Genomic DNA, 21126 nt, shown 5'->3' with positions numbered 1-21126 from the left:
TTTCCCTAGATTTTGCTTGCCTCGAATTATCTGGTCAGACAATGGAACACATTTCAACTCTGCACTAGTACAGAGTGTATGTGATGGCCTGCAGATTCGGCAGAAATTTCATGCAGCGAGACACCCCCAGTCTGCAGGATTAGTGGAGAAATATAATGGGATCTTGAAATTGAAAATGGCTAAGATATGTGCTAGCACAGGGATAAAATGGCCGGATGCACTCCCTTTGGCATTATTATCTTTAAGAACTACCCCACACACCAGAACCGGGTTATCTCCATACGAGGTCATTTTGGCCGACCCGCGAATGTGTGGGGAGTCCCTAGACCTAGGTCCTTCCGAGACATTGATTATCCTCTGATGACAGACTATTTGTATGCTTTAACTAAAGATCTGCGTTCTATTCATCAACAGGTATCCAAGATATTGCAGCCGCTACCAGAGGGTCCTGGACATCGGCTGGAACCCGGCCAGTGGGTTCTGGTGAAGAATTTTCAAAGGAAATCAAGTTTGGAGCTGAGATGGTCTGAGCCCTACCAGATCCTTCTCGTTACCAGGTCGGCTGTGAAGGTGCACGGGCGGAAACATTGGATACATGCGTCACATCTGAAGAGGCTCCCGCTTCCTTTGCCCTTTGATTTGAAAAATAGCGAAGGAATTCCAAGCCAAGAAGGAGAATTGCCACTAAGCTTTGTGCCTTTTTCGGAAGCCCAGGAAAGAAGGCAGCCAAGTGAAATTGTTCCCCCAGTTGACAAAGTGGTGACCCAAACAACGGAGACCAGTGTTGAGGGTACATCACAGAGTTCGGATGTATTTGATGCCCGTGCCACAGAATTGTTCTCTGATCAAGAGCGACCTGGTCGCTCCAAATACGACCTGCGGCCCCGAAAACAGCGCGGTACCCCAGATCCTCATGGTAGGAGATAGGGAAAGACGAGTTTAGAAACATCAGATAGAATTCCTGGGGTACTGAGCGAGACACTGGACTGAACGCGTTGAGAGCTTGGAACACTGTGCTAAATAGCTCTGTTCAGCAAGAAAGACTGAGTTGGGGGCTGCGGTCGTTCTACAAAATAAAAACTGTTTGCTGTTTTGATCATAAAGAAAACCAACAAGAGTCTGCCTGTGAGACTCGGAACGGACACAGGGAGAAGAACCCCTCTGGTGGTGTGCGTGCTTTGCGGATACAGATAGTTTTGGACTTATAGAAAGGAACCGAGTTATATTTGGACTTTTAGAGAGTATGTTTCCCTTTGTTCGATTCGCAATGGAGGATGAGAGACCATTAGCGCCTCGGCGAAATATAGATAATATGCATTTCAGTTTCAAGTTTATTGTATGATTAATTAAAATCGTTACAAATATCTAAAACAGTTGAATATCATTACGTCCACAGTTAAAACCATGCTACATTAATACTATATCCTATTAATTACAATGTGAGGATTCTACCAACACATAAAATATTTTTTAAAAGTACAATAGATGAAATTTAGTCAAGCATTTCTGAGTAGGTCTAATTTACAGTTAAAGTTTAGTCCTGCTTTTCTAAGGAGGTCTAATTTTTAGTCCTTTTATTGCACAACTGATTCCAAATAAGAATATGTCCAGTTGCTCAGACCTCTCTGATCCCCTCCTGATCAGCTTTGAGTAATAGTTTTTTAACTTCTGCCAGGTGTTTCACTCCTCGGCAGGCCAGGATAATAGAAGAGCCGTCCATCCAGCGTATAACGGCTTGCCTGCATGTGCGAATTTGGAGTTCAATAAAGATAGGTCTTAGGTAGTATCTCCTCCAAGCCGTAATTGCTGGACAAACGCAAAAAAGGTGAGTTAGGGATTCATTTTGGTAGCCGCGCAGGCGACACGGAGGTATTTGTTTGGGTTGTTTCCAAGACGGCCGTAAATCTTTCGAAGCGTGCAAACCCATCCTGTAGTTTATGTAAGACTTCTTTAGGTGCCAGCTAAAGTGGGATGTTGGGTAAGCTTGAGGTTTCAATACTTTGTAGGAAGAAATAATTGTCCACCCGTGCCTATGTTTAGATGTTGTAATTTTGTCCTCCAGAAAGGATTTCTTTTTTGCTGCGTCGTTTATCACCTTACTAAAAGTTGTTTTTTCTTGGCTTTTTTCCCAATCTGCTTGTATTTCAAGGACAGCCAGGCAGGTTCTCAGGTAACTTCCCCATAAGTTTGATGGTTCTTGACCAGTCTGGGGCTTAATTTCCTCCCAACATAGTCTGTCCATTGAATCTGGTTCTGCAGATCGGAATTTGTGGCAGAGCTTTAAGAACCCGCTCATGCTCCGAAATTTTTGATTTAGAAGGCCGAATTCTAGCCGGACTTGAGACGGAGAGGCTGACTTTGGCAAATTAAAAACGGCTTTATAGATCCTTGTCTGGAAGTCATCGAGTAGCTCCACCTCTTTAACACACCAAGTGACTAAGCTGTATGACAAAGTAGGCATACTTTGGGCTGACATTACTTTTAGAAGGGGATTATTATTTGGGCAGTCCAATTTAGTTTTTAGTTGTTGGTAAGCAAAAATTAGTGACTGTGCTTTTGCTTTAGTAACAAGTTTATGCTCCTTATAGGTTGTACCCTGCCCTATTGTGATACAGAAGTATTTATATGAACCTTGCTCTTCAACCTTCGTCCCTTTTACTGTCCATTTGAACTTAATTTTGTGTGAATCCACCAAACGGACAACCTTTGTTTTTCCTTTGTTAAGTTCCAGATTTTCTTGGTCCAGGTAGGATACTAAGTTGTTGATAGCTCTTTGAAGGCCGATGGGAGTTTTGCTTAATAAAACAATATCATCCGCATACTGTAAAACGGAAATCTGCTTATTGGCCATTATCGGTGGGTGGCAGTCAGCTATTTCCATGTGTTTACCAAGGTCTGAGAGGAACAAATTAAATAGGATTGGTGCTAACACGCAGCCTTGTTTTAATCCTTGCTGCGTGTCAATGCTCGCTGTCGTACTGTGTCCTTCGCCCAATTTTACTCTCGCCCAGGTGTCGCGGTGAAGGGCAGTAATCGCATTTAATAACTGATTCGAGTCGGGGACTTCGCTGTGTGTAAAGATGCGGTTGAAGAGTGGAGTTAGGTTCCTCGACCAATAATCTGGGTCGACCTTAAAGAATGCATTGGGGAGACCATTTGGACCTGCCGCTCCTTCGGTTTTGAGCCTTAGTATAATATCACGTAATTGTTTTGTGGTCGTCAGGGTGTTTTGATCACTGCCATCTCCTGCCTGTAGTGGGTTTTGCAGAACCAGGTTTTCCCGCTTAGATTTTACTTTCCTTTCTTCCATTACCAAAGTTGACCCTTGCGACCCTTCAATGGGCCCTATTGCCGTACTGGTATACATAACCCCCCACATGCTCAATCCACGCTTCGGCTCCAATTCTGGGTTCTTGTCGGAGTCTTGCTCCCTTATTCAGGTTATTTATGATGCCCCAAAAGTCCCTGCTACTTGGCAATTTACTTGCATACAGTAAGTTTGTCCAAATCGATTCCTTGTAAGCCATTTTAGCGTGCCTCAATGTTTTCTTGTAATGGCTCCTTAGTTCTTTCAATTTACTTTTAATTGGTTTATTGCCTAGTCTTGTCACTTGGGTTTGAATTCGTACCTCTCGAGATCCTACTCTTTTGATCTCTCAGGTCGTTACTGAACCGGGGATCCCTCCTGGAGTTAGATCTTCTTTGACTGCCAGATGGTGCTGGAAATGTTCTGGTAATTGCGTGGGCCAAATGTTCCCAGTTTTTTACACGTTCGTCTAATTGTGACCCCAGTTCGCTCACAAGCTCCCTTACCGTCTCGTGTATAATTTTCAGGTTTCCCCCTCGCCATTTCAATTTCCGCAAGTTAAACCTTTCGCAGGGTTGTATAAGGGAGTTAGTTTTTTTGGCCCATGTGATGGAATTAGACATTGTTATTTGAGGAAAATGATCGCTTTCTGTGCGCTGGGTGATGCAAAAGGAATCTATGCAAGTGAGTAACTCGTTACTGACGATGGTAAAGTCTATTTTTGATCGAACGTTACCACTCAAATACGTTATTGCCGCTGGTGTATCCCCCGTTGCTTTTCCATTCAAGATGGACAGTCCCAGATCTTTTATCTTTTTCCTTAATGTTCGGCCTCCCTGGTTCCCTAACCTCTTTCCTTTTATTTGGTCTTTGCTTATGAGATTGTTAAAGTCTCCAGAGATGAACATAGGGCAATGTGCAGAAGATCTTTGCAAAGTTTTGATCAGGGCCATTAAAATGGAGTATCTTTCTTGCTGGGTCTTTCTCTCAGGGTGTACGTAAACGTTCATTAGTAGGAGTTCCCACTTTGGGTTGTTTGAAGTAGATATTCCAGAGATTTTAATCACCTGTACCCAGTTGGCCCCCACGTCCAGTTCTTTGGTTAACCAATTATACTTTTGTGAGGTGTATAGTGACAGCCTCCTCGCGGGTGCCCAAAGTTTGAAAATCTTTCAGCGAGGATATGGTGTTCCTTGAATCCAGGTTTCCTGAAGCATGATTATATCGAATTGTTGATAAAAAACTAGTATTTCGTGGTCCTGGTCCATATCTTTGAACCCGTGAACGTTCCAGGAACAGATCGAAAGTTTGTCATGCTTTGTTCCCTCCGTGATAACAACCAGCTTCTCTGCTCTTACGTTTAGTATTGCCTCTTGGTTAGGTATGTTTATTACTTAGTACCATTGGCAGCCATGACCAGTCCAACCTGTCCAATTTTCTGCTTCTCTTCTCGGGCTCGTTTGCTGATGTTGTGGGCCCCTTCTCTGTCAAGGTTATGACTGGTGTAGTAGATCGTGCTCCTCGTATGCATGTGTCCTGGTGTTTCCCAAGTGAGTCCTCCTTTTTTTTGTGTTTTGAACTGTCTAGGAGGGGGTAAGGGTATCTTGGACATTTATGCAGCATCAGTGTGATTCCCCAGGCTCCGAATCTTGTTTTTACTGCGAATATCTGGTCTACTATTTCCTTTGAAGACCATGTTGTCACTGAGTGTTCTATATCAGGGTTTGACCCTTGTTGAAATTCGAGAGCTGTTAAATCTTGCGAGGTAATTCCGTTTAATTCTGGGACTGCTTTAAACAGCTTTAGCAGGTTACCTCGGTTCAAAATGTCTTGCCTTCCCTTGGTTGCATATTCCGGCACAAATGTCAATTTTAGTTTAAATGCGTCTGATTCCGTTTGAGAATACTTGGGAACTTGTGCGATTTCTTCTTTCGGAGATAACGAGTAAATTATGTGCTTGGTTGGGGACACGGCTCGAGTAATTTCCGTGAGCCCTCTTAATAAGAGCCTGGCGCAGAGCCTATGACATCAAGGCGAGAAGTCTTTATCTACTGGAACTAGCGACCTATAAGCGTGCTATAATAGCTAGGAAGGCCGAGTTCTATGAAGAAAGGATCATTACAGCTACAGATCCACAAAAAGAAATCTTTAGAGTTCTAAATGAACTCAGGAAAGTAAAAGAACAGAGGCCGGAGTTCACTTTAGAGGATTGTCAGAGATTTCAGGACTTTACCAGTAAAATTACTGATCTGATCTCTGAAATCGCCTGCACCTCTACGCATGTCTGCCTCCCACAGACCACCCTGGTTAAGAAGCTGGTGGACAGTCCTTTGGACATCCTACCCTTGATTACAAAGGAGGGACTGCCACAGCTTATGGGGCGAGTCAAATCTGGTTCTCAGGCTGATCCCTGCCCTCCGGAAATATTTAAACTGGCTTTGCCAGGAATGGAGGAAGAGGTCTTGGCTCTTCTGAACTTATCCTTAGCGTCAGGTAAGGTTCCGCTAGCCTTCAAGGAAGCACGACTAGTTCCTTTGCCAAAAAAACCAGGGGCAGATGTGAAATGCCTGAAAAATGTCAGGCCTATTCCTCAGATTCCTTTCCTGGCCAAAGTGTTAGAACAGCATGTACTGCCCTACCTTTCCGATCACCTGGAAAGGAATGGCCTGTTGGAACCGAATCAATCAAGATTCCGTGCGAACCACAGTACGGAATTGGTCATGCTGTCTATTTTAGATGAGCTCAGGAGTAGGGCAGACAGGAAGATATCTGGTGCCCTGGTGTTGTTAGACCTCTCCGCGGCGTTTGACACCGTGTGTCATAAACAACTATTGTCGCGGCTGAGGGACTTCGGCATCCAGGGCACTGCTCTGGCCTGGTTCGCCTCTTTCCTGTCAGAAAGGACGCAAAGAGTACAGCTGGGAGAATTGCTCTCCGCTGCAACGTCAACATCATGTGGAGTGCCGCAGGGGTCTGCCTTGTCGCCCCTGCTATTCAACATTTATTTACAACCGTTGATTGCACTCCTCAATCAAATGGATTGTCAGGTGTACAACTACGCCGATGACACCCAAATCATCATCCAAATGGATGAGGTTTCTGGGGCGTCAGCAAGGCTGCAAAACATCCTTAAGCACATAACCAACTGGATGTCACTGAACTCCTTAAAAATCAACCATGACAAGACAGAGGTTCTACCAATCACTATAGCGGGTAGTCCTTGGCATGACGGGTTTTGTCCTAGAGAACTAGGCCCACCTCCAGTACCTGCAGTGGTGGTAAAAAGCTTAGGCATCCATGTGGATGACAAATTATCCATGCGGAAGCAAGTCAGCATGGTGGTAGGAACCTGTGTCGGACTTCTCCGACAACTCAGGAAAATCGCACCACTCTATTGTCATTTTCAACCTTGAGACAGGCGGTTTCCGCAATGATATTATCAAGGTTGGATTATGGCAATTCGCTATATCTAGGATTGCCCCAAAAACTTCTGGACAAACTTCAAGTGGTGATGAATGATGCCGCCAGGATCATTTTTAAGAAACCCAGGAATTCACGTGCATCCCCACTTCTGCGCGAGCTACACTGGTTGCCCGTGAGGCAGAGGGTGCTTTTCAAAGGGCTTTGCATTGCACATAAATCACTCTATGGCAAGGCCCCAGGATACATCAAGACCCGTCTGACTCCATACACACCGGGCAGGGCGCTAAGATCTGCCGAAGCACTCCATCTTACCCAACCACGCGTCAGACTAGCCACAGTGGGTGGCCTTGCCATCTCCAATACCCTCCCTGCAGTGTGGAATAATTTGCCGATGGATTTGCGGAGGGAGTCTAATTTGATGTCCTTCCGGAAGAAGCTAAAAACCGTTTTGTTTCAGAAGGCCTGGGTGGGGCTATAATATCGGCCGGGTTAACTTAGGAATCTGTTAGTGCTACTTGACAAAGCGCTTAGAGACCCCTGGGTATAATGCGCTATATAAATCTAATAAAATAAATAAATAAATAATCATATCCGAGTTATCTAATGTCCTTTTCCCTGTTGGGTCGAGTTCCAGTTCCGTGGTGGGGAGCATACATTTTCGTTCCATTCCTCTTGTGATGACCTTTATCAGGTTATGCTCGGAGTGGGGGCTATTTTTTATTTCCTGTGTCCACCTCTTGCTAGTTGGTTCGGCCCTATTTCCTTGATTGTTCCTGGTGGTACTTTCCTCTTCCCGAGGTGTAACTTTGTCTCCTCTATCTGTGTTTCGATGTTTTTTGCTACAGGGAGCACTGTTCTGGTCTATTTTCATGATGTCCGGGCTTTCTACTTCTATAACAGGGCAATGCTTCGACTTTTTTCTATTTATATGCAAGTTAGAGGTGGAATAAACGGTGATGCGAGAACTTTCCTCCTTACTCTTAAGTTCTTCAGAGGGCTTCACTTGAGCTGAATTAATTGTAACGAGCCCGCCCGGTGATTATTCCAACTAAAAATTTTTCTCGTTCGAGATGTTTTGATTGCAAAAATTGGAAATGTCTTTCCTGAAATCGGGATTTGTTGCTTTTTATACTTCAACCTGGCCTTCCTTGCACGTTTTCTCTGCCTTTTTGTGGGTTTTATGGAGGGTGAAATCTCAATGGCATTCTGTGTTGTTTCCATTGGTATTACTGTAATGTCTACTTGGTCATCGAGTTCCGCTTGCTCGTGATCTCATTTGCCTTCACTGTCTAGGCTTATGTTTACGTTATTACGTGTTATAGATACCTTCGTGTCTGTCCCATCTACGATTTCCGTATTCTGTTTTTTGTTACTTGTTAATTGTGTTGATTTTACCGCCCCTAAAATGTCCATCAAAATATTGGGGAGACTTGCCAGTTTCTCTATTATTTTCCCACATCCACAGTCGGGGTGTTGTTTATCTTTATTTCTTTGTTGGTTCGAGATTCCCATTTGTTTTAATAGGGACGTAATCAAATCCATTTTGGAATTAATGCTGAAAATGTGTGTGGCAATGAGGTTTATAAGGTCTATTTGTACATTCATTTTGTCAGATTGAAAGTTCAATGCCTTTATTGCTCGATCTAATGAGCCTAGCAAAGACTGGCTCCACTGCATGCTGTGGGGTGGTTTACTACAATTCCCTGATTCCCCTGGTACATGATCTATGATGCTAATATGCATTTATTTTCTGGATGGTCCACCAGAGTGAAGGTGGCATTCATTGTGTTTATTATTGTTATTAAAATTATTATGATGAGTGTATTTGTATATTTAGAATTTCAGCATCCAGTACAAAAATTACTAAGTACTACTGTTGCCCCGGAAGAACACCTCTTTTATTCTTTGCCCCCTCATAAGGCTAGACATAGAGAGACTTATATGAAAAATGCTATTATAGAAATGTTACATCAGACCCATTCCACTACGAATAAGACAAATTGTTGGGTACGCGGATTATTCCCTTCGGTTATGCACCAACATGAACTGTTTATTTCCCTGCCAATGTCTTATTTAGCCAGTTGCGAAGCATGGCTTCAATTACTATCTTTGATGTACTCACATTACGTAGCTGAACCAAAGATGTATACTGAAAAAGATTATGAAGCTATTTTGAAATACATAGAGACACATTAGGGATTTTATGCAACTGGTAATGTCAAGTCAAGTCAAGTCAAAACTCACTTTATTCGATTAAATAAAAATCATAAAAGTATACTATAAAAATACATAAAAACATCATACAAAGCTTTAAAAATACCGTACATTTTAAAATTCATTAACAATACATATAAAATGACCTGGCACACAAGAATAACACTGTTAGCAGGAAATAATTCATGTTCCTTTTTTTTCCAAAAGTATATGTTAATAGGGGCAAAGCTGAGAAATTAATTCATACTACCGGGTATAGGGCAAACATTTACAATAGCTCCATCTAAACTCGTGTGGGATCTCTTCCGTCTAGCACGGATAGATGCAATCAAAAAATTGGCTACACCGAACATCACCCGATGATTTTCCATTAATTGTAAGAACAACAATGCTGGCTTCAACTGTAGAAACCCCATTTCCCTCAGGAGAGGCTTGATGTACTTTGCCCTACCTTCAGAGAAGAAGGGACAGAAAAAAATAAAATGTGTCAAATCCTGATCGGAAAAATTATCACATTCACATGGGGCATTTTCCCATGGCATACACCAATTTTCATAATTTCCCAACAGAAAATGTGCCTGATTGAATCTAAATTTGGTTAACAACCAACGATGATAAGGACGTGTGACAACAGACAAATAGGGTTCCATTGACATTGAATTAATCAACAAAAAATGTGATCTTACTGTTGGTTTAGAGATCTCAATCGACTCTCGATCCATTTCTCGGGCCCTAATGAAGTTCTGTTTCACCCAGTTAATGTCATCTTTACTCAAATTTTCCGGGTTTGAATACAATTCCGGGCGACCCATGAGTGCAGTAGATGTTTTGATGTATGCCAACCATTTGATATCAGCCACTCTATCCCGCCCCAAACAATCCTTAATAATTTTATGATTCAGTGTAAGTTTGGGGTTAAGCCAAGTTCTGATCCATAATAAAAGCGGTGCCATGTTTAACATGTCCGCAATATAGCCCATACCCAGCTCTGCATGGACCGCAAAAGATGAAGTGGATTGGGGAAGGCCCAGGAGAGATCGCAAAAATTTGTTTTCCTCTCTCTGAATCAAGGTTAGATCTTTATAACCCCAGATTGCTGCCCCATACCTGGCTATGGCCATAGTTTTGGCTCTATAAATCGCCAGAATGGCCTCAGGCGGTTTCCCACCCAATCTTTTTGCAAAGCCAAGTATTGCGGCCGATGACTTTTTCACTGCTACTCTTTTATTTGCCACTTGGGGGACCCAGCTGCCCAGGTCATCAAACACCACACCCAGGTATGTGAAAATTCTTACTTTTGATATTACTGAGCCATTGCACAAGAGCGTCTTGGTATTATTCCTCCCTTTCCCCACGAACATCACGTGCGATTTCTCCACATTAATTACAAGTTCCAGGTTTTGCATAAAATTCCCGAAGGAATTTAAGAGGCGTTGCAAGCCTATGGGAGTCCTGGACAGCAGCACAGTATCGTCCGCATATAATAATACTGGTAATTTGGTGCCCCCCATACATGGGACATCTGCAGATGCTGCCGCCAAACTTGCACTTAACGCATTGATATATAAAGAAAATAACATTGGGGCCAAAATACACCCCTGTCGTACTCCCCTCCCGGATTTAAAATCAGCCGTACACTTCCCATCTTGTGACATGCGTATAGCCGCTTTCAGATCCCTATGCAGATCGGCCATGAAATACACCAATGCCCGGTCTAGGCCCATATCCAGGAGCATGGTCCACAGCTTTGACCTATTAACTAGGTCAAAAGCTGTGGACAGGTCCATAAACGCTAGATAAATTGACCCCCCTGCAGCCACAGTGTATTTGCTGACTATTAATTGCAAGTTGAGACACTGATCCTCAGTACCTCTACCAGATCTGAAACCATACTGTGCGTCACACAAGATGTCGTTATTGGTTTCCCACGTTGCAATCTTATTTAGGATCACCTTCCCCAATATTTTAAAAGACGAATCCAGCAGTGATATCGGTCTATAACATCTTGCGTCCCCCCTCTGGCCCTTTTTGAAAATAGGGACTATTATAGACCGTGACCAGGTCGTAGGCAATCTTTTTATGTCAATGCTGGCCGTATTAAAAATATTTGCAAGGGCAATAGACCATATGGAAGGATTAGATTTATACATGTCTGCCGGGACCCCATCTGGGCCCGGCGCCTTATGAGCAGTAGTATCTTCAATAGCCTTTAGAACTTCCTTAACGGTGAACCGCAAAGGTAACCCTGGTTGTTGACTTAGTGTTGGCGTAAATGGGTCTATCTGAAGATTACTCCCATATATTTTTTCAAAATGGAGCAACCAGTCTTTTTCCGATATATTTAGTTCCAACGGGGAGTTTTCCTTCTCGCTGAACAAGGGTGTATTTATGATTTCCCAGAATTTGGAGCTATCCTTCAGGGTAGCCCGATCATAAAGTGAGACCCAAGCATTATTCTTAATCTCTTTCTTACGTATTTCTACAACAGACTTATAATTTTTCCTTAATCTAGCCACTACTTCGGTATCCCGGGGTGACCTTTTTAATGCTGTCAATAAGTCTCTGTGGGCCTTTGAACAGTTTGCATCAAACCACCCATGCAGCTTTTGCTCCTTATGTTTCGTCTTAACTGTTAAAATCGCGCTTACTTGTTTACAAATAATATCAAATGAGCTGATAATGTCACCTCCGAACTTGAGTGGGTCCAGACAGGTATTGATTTCATCACCCACCTTCTCGGTAAGTTCACAAAAAAAATCCTCTGGGATAATTTTACCCCACTTGACCCGCCTCCCCTGGTCTTGCACAATTAAATCCAAAGGTGGGTTAGTCTTTGGAGATGTGGATAATATCGCTAAATTTTTATTACTTAATTCCATAGCTACTAGGTTATGGTCGCTAAAAGTACTTTGTACAGCATTATAAAAAATAACATTTTGTAACAGACCTGGGGACACAAATATAAAATCAATAATAGAGTTCGAATCTCTTGCGCTAAAAGTAGCTACCCGTTCATTAGGGTTGATAAACTCTGGCTCAGACAAATCAATATCAGACAGTAGTTCTTCTAGCGCGACCCCCTTTATAGAGTGTTCAAAATGAGATTGAGGGAGACAATCCATATCTGAATACACCCTATACTGACAATTTTGCTGACACAAGTGTGTGTTAAAATCCCCAAGCAAAATTAAATGAAAAAAAGTGGTTTGACTATCCTTATATGTAGTTAAAAATTTTGCTAAAACGTTGATATTTTCATTACAGTGAGTACCATGAGGCGCATTATAGAAGTTCACATAAAGTATCTTAACATTATTGGGTAAAGTTATTTCACAGGCTAAGAGATTATGGGATGTGGTGCTTACAATCTGCGCTACTCCCCTATGTTTAACGGAGATGAGGAACATGAGCCCACCTCGATTTCTACCTGCGCTGGAACTTTGAGCAGCTTTAAAATAAGAAGTATAGCCATCCAGCCAGAAGTTACAATCTCTATCCCAGGTCTCCTGAAGGGCCACCACCTCATAGCCCCTTAGTTGTTCCAACCATATAGCGTCATCTCTTTTGGCGCGGAGACCAGCAATATTCCAGCTTGCAATCTTAACGGTCTCCCCACCTTCCCTTTCAGTAGTGGTAATAGATTGGGTCTGGTCCGTGTCAGCAACACGGCCAGACAGTCAATCGTTCTCATCTAGATGAGACAAGGCAGTAAATCTATTTGTTAGAGTTAAGGTAGCCCGATTAATAGCTCTGATGGGATCAGTATAACTGGGCTTAAAGTTAGGTTTTTGCAAAGCCCATGATGACAGACTAGAGCTCCCTCTACAAGTACCATGCTGCTTATCCTTGCCTAGGGGTAGTTTGGGGGTAGATGGCGGGGGGTAAAAATAACCAAGTGGTACAGCTCGGATCCTACCCTCCTTAACATCCGTTGCATCCCAAAAAAGGCGAGCGGCCTCATGGGGGCTATCAAAATTGACAATAATACAATCGCCTGGAAGGATTTTTGCTGTATACCCCAACCAATCAACCCGCCTTCCCATAGTGATATGGGTAGATATATCCCTTGCCCCTGTGCAGTTTTCATCACACCATGCTTTTACATTTGCTATCAAGGAACACTGGGGCTCCTCCTCCCCTGGGTTCAAATGTGGGATGTTTACCAAGACCGCAACAAAGGGGGTCGCCTCTGGTGGTAAGTGAGTACGTGGTTTCCCCCGTGTTCTTCTTCCCACCTGTGACTGTTCCTCTAGGCGAACTAAGGTATTTCCAGCGACATTAATCATCTTATCCCCAACTTGAGACCTCATCGGTTGAGCAGTCGCCCCAGCCAGATTAGAGGCGCGGTTTGAGTATGATGGCATAGGGAGAGGTGGAGGGAGAATTGAAACTATTGGGGTAACACTCCCTATCCCCTCCATTGGAGTTTCATGTTGGTCATTGGGAGCTGGTATAGCCATGGGGGGGGGGTTTGGGCAAGCAGGTGCTTTAGGACATAACTGCATATTTAACCTTTCACATTTCCCCACAATTTCCGAAACACAGTCTTTTAAAGTCTCCACAATATCGTTAGCAATTTGCACAAGGGTACTCTCAATTTTATCAGTAAACATTTTTTCCACCATGGCTCTTATGCTTTTTCCAAGTCTCCTAGCCATATAACGGGATGTTACAACGTGCTGCTTAGAGTTCCATTTAGTTCTCTTTGAGCCCCTCTTGGTACGCTTAACGGCTGAGGGTTCAGGGTCTTGAGGACAGCTATGGTCTACAACAGCGCCCAACAAGTTAGGATCATCAGGGATTACAGCAGTACAAATGGGTAATAATGCCCGGTCTTTAGCAGTAATGATCTGGACCAAGGGCTCCAGAGGTATAAATTGGGACCCAGACAAAAGGGGCACCTGGTGATCTAGCAGAGGTGTGTCCAACCCCAGTTCACGTTCGGTAGCTGCAATCTCCTGGTTCAACTTCCCTACAGCAGTAGTTAAGTAGGACATGATGCTGGCAGACGCTGCGCCATTCCGTGGGACTTTTGATTTGCCCGCGCCAGCAGTGATAGATGTTTGAAGTTTCCGCTTACCCATATTGTAGGTTGGGCGTTAGGGGGGTGACCGTCCCGTCCCTCGTCGTCCCCGGACGGCCACAGACGGCCCGCCCTCTGCCCGGGCTCCGCCCGGCGCCGTCCGCGCGCGTCCCGCGAGGCGGGAGTAGAGGCTCGCTCTTATGCGCCTCCGGGCGCGGGAGTGTTACGCTGCTGCCGGTGTCCCCGTGTGAGAGCAGGGGACGCTGGGTAATGTAGTCTCGACGCTCCCCCCTCTCGGCGGCCGCGGTGCTGGAGCGGCGGCGGGGGAGAGCGGAGCAAGTCTGCTGGGTAGCTGGTGAAGAGCAGGTAGGAGTTCAACAACAATATCCCCAAGCTGGCTGACACCCCCGCTCGCCCGCAGGAGAGGCTCGCTCTTATGCGCCTCCGGGCGCGGGAGTGTTACGCTGCTGCCGGTGTCCCCGTGTGAGAGCAGGGGACGCTGGGTAATGTAGTCTCGACGCTCCCCCCTCTCGGCGGCCGCGGTGCTGGAGCGGCGGCGGGGGAGAGCGGAGCAAGTCTGCTGGGTAGCTGGTGAAGAGCAGGTAGGAGTTCAACAACAATATCCCCAAGCTGGCTGACAACTGGTAATGAAGGGGAGGGTTCATTGGATACTAATGCCTGTATGAATCTCTACACCGATTATAAGAATGTTGCGTGGCTAATGGAGGAAATGCAGGATTTTGAACTTTTCAATGATACAATGTATTTTCAGCATTTCAAAGATAGAAATGTCACAAATGACAAAGCATTACCAATCCCCATCATTAATACTACCTCCCCCTTTTGTATACAGGGCAGAGGCCATGTTAAGGTAGGCAGAAGTAGATGTAAATACACCTACACTCTACAAGTATACAGTACCCCGCCTATGATCACCCCGCCAGATGTTTATTTCGTATGCAGTGAAAATGCCTACACATGGCTTCCCCGGGGATTGGCAGGAAGTTGTTACCTTTCGTTCCTCTATCCCCCTGTATATATTGCCCCTCCCGATTACCATAGAACTCACCAACTGATGTCAAAGGAGGTAGTAGTGAGCCGGAATGTTAGGAGCTATGATCTTTAGGGCACCGACCAAACAGATACTTCCTTACAACAGTTTGAGGACTTCACAAAGGGACTTACTCCCTTCTGTGGACCCACATTCAACAGTCGTAGTATAAGACGCTTGTCCAGAATAGTTGAAAATGTGGTCCAGACGACTATTGGAATCTTAACTAATATTACAGTTGAGCTTGCTGTGACAAGGCTGGTTTCGCTCCAGAACCGGATGGTTCTTGACGTCATCTTGGCAGATAGGGGAGGAGCCTGTCTTGTGATTGGCAGCTCTTGCTGTGTGTTTATTCCAGATTCAGCCCCTACTATTCACCTGGCCATACAGAAACTACATCGATTAGCTAGTGAGGCTCACGTGGAAAAATGGTACCTGGTCCCTCAGTAGTGGTTTTGGGGTCTTTTAGCTACTTGGGGTTGGAAGATATTTTTGGTACTGGCAGGAGCCTTTGGGGTGATATTTACTTGCTGTTTGTGTCTCCAATGTGGCCCTGCCTGCTGTTCCTTTTGTGCTGCTAGGATCACGTCTGCGTTGCAATTTTCCCGACAAAATAAGGTAGTGACTCAGATGATCCAAAAAGAGGTGTCTGACCTCATGCAAATAGATGAGGGGATTTTTGTAGAATAAGAGTATGTGTATTGGCCATATTAGGCCAAAAGGGCCGTCTGTAGGGATCGAATTTTATATAAACATGTATTATTGGCCTAATGTGCCCAATATCAGTCTGAAAACCTATAATCGACTAATTCGCATAAAATGTATTCATTTAGCAACCTAGAATTCACTCTCTACAAGTTAGTAATCCTGGGCACGGCTGAAACCATCTTGTTTCGTTTCTTCGGTCAATCAAGGCTGTTTCCTCAAAAGCACTTGATCATGCCTTTTACCCGAAACCTAGACGTCAGCCAAATTGCGTACAGTGTCTGTTAACTGGTAGCTCAGGGGAAACTCAAGGTCGCACCTGCCTTCCTTGCGGGATGCGCACATTCTCACAAAGGCTGTTCCTGTCCTCCCCGGCTCGAGATAGACTAGTAGACTAGGAGGCAACCGGCTGACCTGCCCCCGGAATAGTCTAGGCTCAGGATACTAACAATCAATTGTGCCATATATGGGTATTCCTCTTGGCCCACTGACAAACTGTGTTTTTCCTTGTAAGGGGTCATCTTAAATGTATGAAACGTATATATGCTCTGTACTTTGAATATGCTGGCAGTCTCCTCTGCGCACCTCCGAGGTTGTGTAGACTGGGGCTCCCATGTCAGGGTCTCTGTTTATTGAATAAACGATTGAACCTTCTCCATTGCCGACTGAATTACTATTTGTCCTTAGTAATATATGGGTCACTGGTAAGTGTGGCCCGTTAAGATAATTTTGATCCCAACATAACGTAAGCCCTGCTACAAAGTGGCCGAACTCAGAGTGAAGCGACTGTGGGATCCAGTGGAGGCGCTCGAGACAGCAGTGTGGCTCAACTGCACTGCATGACTTACCCCTTCTGCCCGGACCACCACTCATGTGCGCAGCTGCTACTCCGTCTCGCCCAATGCCCTGTGACGCATCACGCAGAGGACAGTCAACTCTTTCCAGAAACAGGTACCAACAGGCTTGACATCCACACAGTCCCACTGGTTAAATGCGCCTTTCGAGACTTTTTCAAATAGAAAATGAAAAAAGGTACGTACATATCCATCAGCCTGTGAACCTACCGCACAGGGCTTTAAGTGGGATGAAAAAACTGGGGGCATGAGGAGGGGTCTTTCAAAGGGGCGTGGCCATTGTAATTAAGGGCAATCAAAACAGTGAGATAAATCACATAGAGTAGGGGAACAAAGGAAGGCAGACCACACTGGACAAGGTAGGGTGAAGGAGTTATTATTTGTAAGTAGTTATGACAGAACTACATTACAATTCAATATACAGTGACCATAACACACAAGTGAGCACTGGACGTGGTAGTCTTGGTGGGCGGCGCAGTGACACAAGGGTGGGAAATAACAGCATGAACGGCGCAAGGCGTAAGGAAAGTTACAAAAGTGGTAAAAAATACAAGATAAATATATACAATATGGTCAATAGATTTCAGTGTAAATTAATTGACCACAACAGCGCCAAAGTTCTATGCTGGGTAGTCGATGGCGTTTCAACCTAATTGATTTCAGGTCATCATTAGGATAATGGTCACGAATTTCAGAATTAGTGCTGGGAGGATCAAGGCAATTGCAAGTGTGAGTGCAAAATGGGTCACTCTGGCTGTCTTATTGGGCCAGAGGGGGCGAGTAGGCGAGTAGACTAGTAGACTCGGACCGGCAGCTCGCCTACTCCTCACACGGTTCCTCCTATCAGGCTCTGGATTTACTTCTTCTTGGCCCATTGTTGCTGGATTTAATTCTTCGTGACGTCTCGCCCCCTCTGGCCCAATAAGACAGCCCGAGTGACCCATTTCGCACTCATGCTTGCAATTGCCTCCCAGCACTAATTCTGAAATTTGTGACCATTGTCCTGAGGATGACTTGAAATCAATCAGTTTGAAACGCCATTGACTACCCAGCACAGAACTTTGGCACTGTTGTGGTCAATTAATTTACACAGAATTCTACAGACCATATTGTATATATTTATCTTGTATTTTTGACCACTTTTGTAACTTTCCTTACACCTTGCGCCGTTCACGCTGTTATTTCTCACGCTTCTGTGACTGCACCGCCCACCATCACTAGCAGCCCAGTGCTCACTTGTGTATTATGGTCACTGTATATTTAATTGTACTTTAGTGCGGTCATAACTACTTACAAATAATAACTCCTTCACCCTACCTTCTCCTGTGTGGTCTCTCTTCCTTTGTTCCCCTACCCTATGGGATTTATCTCACGGTTTTGATTGCCCTGGTCATTGATTTTCAGCTGAGACATTGTTGTATGATAAAAAAACTTTACCCTGTCTCACCTGGGTTAACGGGTTTACTCCTGTAATTGTTTCTTTCTTTTTTCGATGTAAGTAAGGGCATGGCTTAAAACAGCTAAACTACAAATCTGTGCTTAGCTTAGTGTGCCGCCTGACTTGTATTTTGCTGTTTCTATCATTGCATCCAGATATGTGATGCAACAAGTAGCATCATACCTACACCTACAAGTAAGTACTATTGGCTTTGTCAACGATTGTTAGTTCCATGAGATAAATAAGCAGCAACTATGGCTTGTATGCAATATTGAAAAAGTTTCCATTTTAAGCGCTGGTGACGCCACGACAATGTTGCTGCTCCTGAGATTCAAAAAAAGAAGGGAAATCCAGAGAGAAAATGACTCTTTAACCCCTTGCCTTATTATGACAGAACCACTCCGTCATGAGTCATGGGCGGCGTGTGCTCATGACGGCGTGGTTCCGTCATGCGGCTGCCGCTCCGCCCACGCAGCATTAATTCTCCGCCTGTTCGGGCGAATTAATGAGCGGGCGGGGCTGTGACGCAACCACGCCATCATAAGCACACGCCGCCCATGACTCATGACGGAGTGGTTCCGTCATAATCAGGCAAGGGGTTAATGAGTCACGGGTGGCGTGATTCGGTAACGAGCAATGGAGCCCGCGCTCACCCCCTAGCCCCACCACCCCGCGGCGAAATTCACGCCGCGGCAAAGGGGTTAAAGGATTTCCGTTCTCCTGCAACGCTCACCTGGCATGACTTCATGCCGTAACTTCTCCACTAGTGAGAAGTGAGCATGCACAAATCGATGTGCCTGCAGTCACAGCAGTCCGAAAAAAAAATGGACCGCCTGTCCCAGGGCACAAAACAGAGCCCAATAGACACACGTTTCGAAGCCCCCTTTAAAAAACTGCCAGTGCTCAGCACTGATGAGACCCGGCCCACTTAAAAGCCCTGCTACTGCATAAGCTAAAATGATGGTCCACCGGCAAGAAGATTATCACCCCTAGATGACTGAAACCCCCTTTATGTTTAAACTGAGAGGCAGATTAACAGTACCAGTAATTTGTACTAGACTCTGCTACTATACCAATCAAAGTAGTTAGGAAGAGAGAACATGCACCAGAATGTTACGACCACTCCACTAGCTGACCAAAACCAGGCTAGAACTTCAGCTAGCTCCGGCTATGTATACAAGGCGCAGTAATCAACAACCCCTCCCAGCTCTGTAGGTAATGAACACTCCTGAGGAAACCCGCGCATCCAGTCTTCACCCTCACGCCATTGCAGATCCTGAAAAAGTAAGGCAGGTGTATGTTAACTATTAATTTATGGCTATTTTAAAGTGCTACATTCTTTAAGGGTTTCTTGGTGTTCTACACAGTGTTACAAATGATACACATGAGCTGGTTTCAAGTAGTCAGAACTACAATCGACATAGAGAAAAGCCGGGGTCTAACCATCTTTGGAAAACTCTGGTGAATATCAATGCTTAAAGGAACAGATTTCCATAGCAATGCCCTTTAAACTCCGAAGGCTCTTCTGCCACATTACATCTCAATTTTGGGAAATAAAAACACTTTAGTAGCGGGTAGTAGATTTTTCTCAAGGGGATGTGTTCTTGAGAACAGCTTTCTGATAATAGTTGCAGTGCATCATACATCTTGTTTTGTAAACCATTCTTTTTTTATTTACAGGAAGCCAATTCATCTAATGAAATGAATCAGATGAATGGTCTAATTTCTTTTTAATCGAAATATACTGAATATATTTAAGTCTGGCAATGATATACTAAAGTCGATCCGGGATAGATGGAATACATCAACAGCCATTAAATGCTGAGGGAAGAATAAAAAGAAGAAAAAAAAATCTTATAAGGAATATGCATTTTTTTTTGCGTTTGCCACCTGCTGTGTCAGATCTACAAGTCAAACAACGCCCACATTCAGAACGATCTATACTCAACAGCAAGTGTCCAGCGTTTCAGCCCATGTTGAGCAAACCAACATGTTTACCCGTTTCGTTAGGATGATGAACTTCTTTTACAGATTAAGCTTTCAGAAGTAATTATCTACCCAGTCATAGACAGCATCGCATGCAAGATGTGTTAGTTTAAATGCTTCAGAATCCTCTACTTGGAAACTGGAAAGGATCTGGGAGTTGCCTACATATGTGCAGAAAGTCAATTGGAACTCGCTAAGCAGTCAATTGGAGGTCATAAATAAAGATGAACAGTGATGGTACAACATACGGTTTAGGATCAAAGAAGAAACCAAGTTGGGTTCTATGACCAAGAAGGGGTCTTGTGCATTTCAGTACTGTACCTAGATCAGAGGAGAATCACTACTTGAGCTACAGTAATGTCATAACACCTCAGACAAACCAGCGAAACACCCCCATCGTGACATCCTTAGTCATCCTTAAGTTAACAACTGTTCCTTCTCAACACCCTGCAGGCCAATACTCGACCAAGTGGAAAAACCCTCTTCATTTTATAAAATAATTCAAAATCCATGTATTCCAGTCCACATTTTCCACATTGCCTAGCTTTCTATACAACCTAGTCTCCAAAAACCATATGTGATAACTGTTCCTCAATCTCCATTCCGCCGAAAAAAATGAAATGAGTAAGCCATACTCCCAAATTAATCTCCAATTGCGAATTGAAGAAAAAATAATAAGCAAAAGCAACAATTTATATTTTTTATAATCACAGCGTAAAAAAGAAATCAATTTAACAAAATGAAGCTTCTTAAAACAAAAAGACAAACACGCACCTGTTGCTGCAGAAGCTTTCGTTCCATCTTCATTCACTTCAATTTTTGCTTTCTGAAGTACCTCGGACACATGGAGGTTTTCTGTTCCTAATTTAAAAAATATATATACATAAATACAAAAAAGAGGTACAACAAGACACTGGTTTATAAGTGCAGTTCTTTTACAGATGCAGGCATGCAGGTATTGAGTCCCAAGTTCACTGTCCGAGTACCACGATCACCTTTTTAAAGGCTTCACTGAAAAGAAACATCTTTTGGGTCTGGCTAGTGACAGACTTGGCTCCTCCGCAAGAGCTTATGCTACACACGTGCAGGCACACACAGGATTAAGGTCACCTCCTCAGTTTTTAG

The 21126-nt window shown here is 44.1% G+C and overlaps 1 protein-coding gene across 1 annotated transcript in view; it reads right to left on the bottom strand.

Annotated features, from left to right (window-relative positions):
• SERPINE2 (serpin family E member 2) overlaps positions 1–21126 on the bottom strand; it is a 428055-nt gene that overhangs the window by 41288 nt on the left and 365641 nt on the right. The window contains exon 7 of the mRNA XM_078665960.1: positions 20776–20862. Within this exon, the coding sequence (XP_078522086.1) occupies positions 20776–20862 (87 nt within the window). The remainder of the gene's footprint in view (positions 1–20775; positions 20863–21126) is intronic.

This window comes from Lissotriton helveticus, chromosome 11, assembly GCF_964261635.1.
Source record: "Lissotriton helveticus chromosome 11, aLisHel1.1, whole genome shotgun sequence".
NCBI lineage: Eukaryota > Metazoa > Chordata > Amphibia > Caudata > Salamandridae > Lissotriton > Lissotriton helveticus.
Note: the sequence above shows the minus strand (reverse complement) of the source record. Positions and strands in the feature narration are given on the sequence as shown.